Source organism: Aethalodelphis obliquidens, unplaced genomic scaffold (assembly GCF_003676395.1).
Source record: "Aethalodelphis obliquidens isolate GAN/ISIS:26980383/991018 unplaced genomic scaffold, ASM367639v1 scaffold8, whole genome shotgun sequence".
Classification (NCBI taxonomy): domain Eukaryota; kingdom Metazoa; phylum Chordata; class Mammalia; order Artiodactyla; family Delphinidae; genus Aethalodelphis; species Aethalodelphis obliquidens.
Window position 1 is genome coordinate 8,801,488 of NW_020837952.1, and position 2,970 is coordinate 8,804,457.

Below are 2,970 nucleotides of genomic sequence, written 5' to 3' on the forward strand. Positions count from 1 at the left end.
AGATCAGCTGTTAACCTTATGGGGATTCCCTCTATGTTATTTGTTTCTTTTCCCTTGCTGCTTTTAATATTTTTTCCTTAATTTTTGATAGTTTGATTAATTTGTGTCTTGGCATGTCTCTCCCTGTATCCTGTATGGGGCTCTCTGAGCTTCCTGGACTTGATTGTTTCCTTTCCCATATTAGGGAAGTTTTCAACTATAATGTCTTCAAATATTTTCTCAGCCCCTTTCTTTTTCTCTTCTTCTTCTGGGACCCCTATAATTCGAATGTTGGTTTTTTTTTTTTTTTTACCATGAAAAAATATTTAATGATTAAAAACATATATAGATTGGATGAATATTCGACTAGGAGGAGGAATCATAAAGAGAAGTTGAAAAAATTAAAGGACAGCTTTAAACACACCAACTGAAACAGCATTCATAATTGGCCAAATTATTCCTTTGGCATTCTTTTAGCCAAATAAAAATAAAACTTACAGATGGATAATTGAGGTTCACTAACATTAGGTAGGATCAAAGTTCAAGCTAAAAATTAACTCTATATTTGGTTGCAGAGAAATGTGAAATTTACCTATGGCAATTTTCTACTGATGCCAAATTAAAAAGCATGGGTCGACATCTTTATAACAAACGGTTTGACAGATATTTTCTTGGCTTTAAAATGTTTTTTTATATATGCATAGAAATGTAATGAGGATAAGAATAGTCTTCTGTATTATCTGAACAGTTCATAAGGCCTTTGTCACTGTTAGTCACCTCAGATGTGGATATCTGTAGGGCTGTTAAATTAAAGCTGGCCAGAAAGGTTTACAAAGTGCTACTGTTTCCAACTGATGAGATCCTCAGTTTTCTGGATTTTCTGGATGAGGATTATTTTCAGTTCTTTTTTCTGGCGATATATACAGGAAGTTACAGCAGATATATAAAGGGAAGATCAGAAGCCTGCTGTCCAAGTTCATCACTACTTGTTCTTGGTCCTTTTCAAGTGTAAGTATTTGATAGCCAGTTGGTTCTACTCCGTATTAGTTTTCCACTACTATCAAAAGAAGCCAAACATAATCTAAATGTTATGCTCCTTCAACGTTGTAAACTGACAGATCCACTACATGGCTGATTCAGCGTATTGCGTTTGAAAATGATGTATCGATTGGTGTAAGTTACAAGCAGGTCAAAGCCGAAGTTAAAACCTGTCCACCGCCAGCAGTATTCACCATCTTTGGCAAGCTTTCTACCACACCTCATGCTATTTCCCTCTAGCTCTTCTTTATTGATTTCTTGAGGCCCCACCTCACTGTCTTGTTCTGCCCAGAGCATAGCAAGCCACTGCTGTTTATACACAGAAGATAGCCATTCTGAAGGTACTGGAGAATCTTGTTCGGTAATTCTCGCGGAGGCCAAATCACTGATAATATACTGTAACCTTAAATGTCTGAATACTGACACAAATGGTTTTCCTTGCTCAGTTTCAAGGAAGGTCATACCTTCAAAATCTTTTCTCCTCTTAGAAAACCAGACATCCGTTTCAGTCAAAAGCTGTTTTAAAGATCCATTCCAGGACTTCCCTGGTGGCGCAGTGGTTGGGAGTCTGCCTGCAGATGCAGAGGACGCGGGTTCGTGCCCCGGTCCGGGAGTATCCCACATGCCGCGGAGCGGCTGGGCCCGTGAGCCATGGCCGCTGAGCCTGCGCGTCCGGAGCCTGTGCTTCGTAGCGGGAGGGGCCACAGCGGTGAGAGGCCCGTGTACCGCAAAAAAAAAAAAAGATCCATTCCAAGAAGGCACAAGTTGAAGGAACATCCACTTTGTAAGGGCTGTGTATACATCCATCTCCACTTGCATCACAAATAAGTTAGATGAACCAATGAGTTGTTTCATGACATTTATACTGAGTTCTTTAAAAAGTTCAACATTCTGGTGAGTTATCAGATTGTTTAGAAGCCATTCAAGGCACTTTTTCTTTACAGAGTCCAGTCCATAGGTCCCTGCTGATGTGTAATAGCCACATACGGTTTTCACATTAACTGTTTCCTTCATCGTCTCACCACACTGCTGTATTAAACCATCCAACTGTAGCATACAAGCTGCTGCCAAAATGGCAATAACTGGACTGGGCTTTATTAAGGCATCATCTCGATCCAATGACCCAAATGCCACCTGCAGTGCTTCTATATCAATATTCTGGTCTGGAATCTCCAGTTCAATAATATTCATGCTGGACTCCTTCCATGAACCACCGAACATACTAGAAAAGTAGCCAGATTGACATAAATATATTTTGTGTAAGCTCCACTCCTCTCCTAGAGCACAAATCTTAATGCCACTGTTTTCACCATTTAAAAATAATGTTTGATAAATATATTTGGACGTACTCTTCAATTTTTTCCTTCGAGGGGTGTTGAGGAGTTGCTGCTGCCCGTCCCCTTCCTGCTCATCCTCGTCTGTCTCAGAATCGGGGTGACAGTAGCAGAAGGCCCCTCTGCTCCGCTTGCGCTTACGGCTGCCCGGACAGTAACAGAAGCCGTGGGCGGCTGCGTCGCCACCACTCTCCGGCCTCCAGGCCGAGCCCCCAGCCCCAGAACCGGGCTCCTGCTGGGCTCGGGCTCACCCTGGGTGGCGCAGCACTCGGCTGCTCAACAAGCCCATGGGTCACGGCTCGCCGAGACTTCAGGGAGCGCACCTCAGGGAGCCCAGCGAAAACGGTCTCCCGCCATGGCCCGGCCACCACTGCCGGCCTCCAGTAGCCTTTGTGCCTACACCGCCACCTTCTCATGGGCAACCCCGACTGTTGCGTTGGACACTACCGCCTCCATCCTCCGCCATGCCTGCTGCCTCTGGCCGTGCAGTGCGCGCGGACCTCAGGACCTTGCCCCCTCTGTTGGTGTGTTTAATGTTGTCCCAGAGGTCTCTGAGACTCTCCTCAAGTCTTTTCATTCTTTTTTCTTTATTCTGCTCTGCAGTAGTTATTTCCACTAT

General features: G+C 44.0%; 1 protein-coding gene across 1 annotated transcript; it reads right to left on the reverse strand.

Moving 5' to 3' along the window:
- Nucleotides 1-345: 345 nt before the first annotated feature.
- Nucleotides 346-2,655, reverse strand: LOC113620668 (germ cell-less protein-like 1). Its single transcript, XM_027106865.1, is given in 3 exon segments — nucleotides 346-1,007; nucleotides 1,009-1,558; nucleotides 1,775-2,655. Coding segments are annotated over 3 exon segments (1,581 nt in total). The 5' UTR covers nucleotides 2,641-2,655; the 3' UTR covers nucleotides 346-842.
- Between the last annotated feature and the right edge of the window lie 315 nt (nucleotides 2,656-2,970).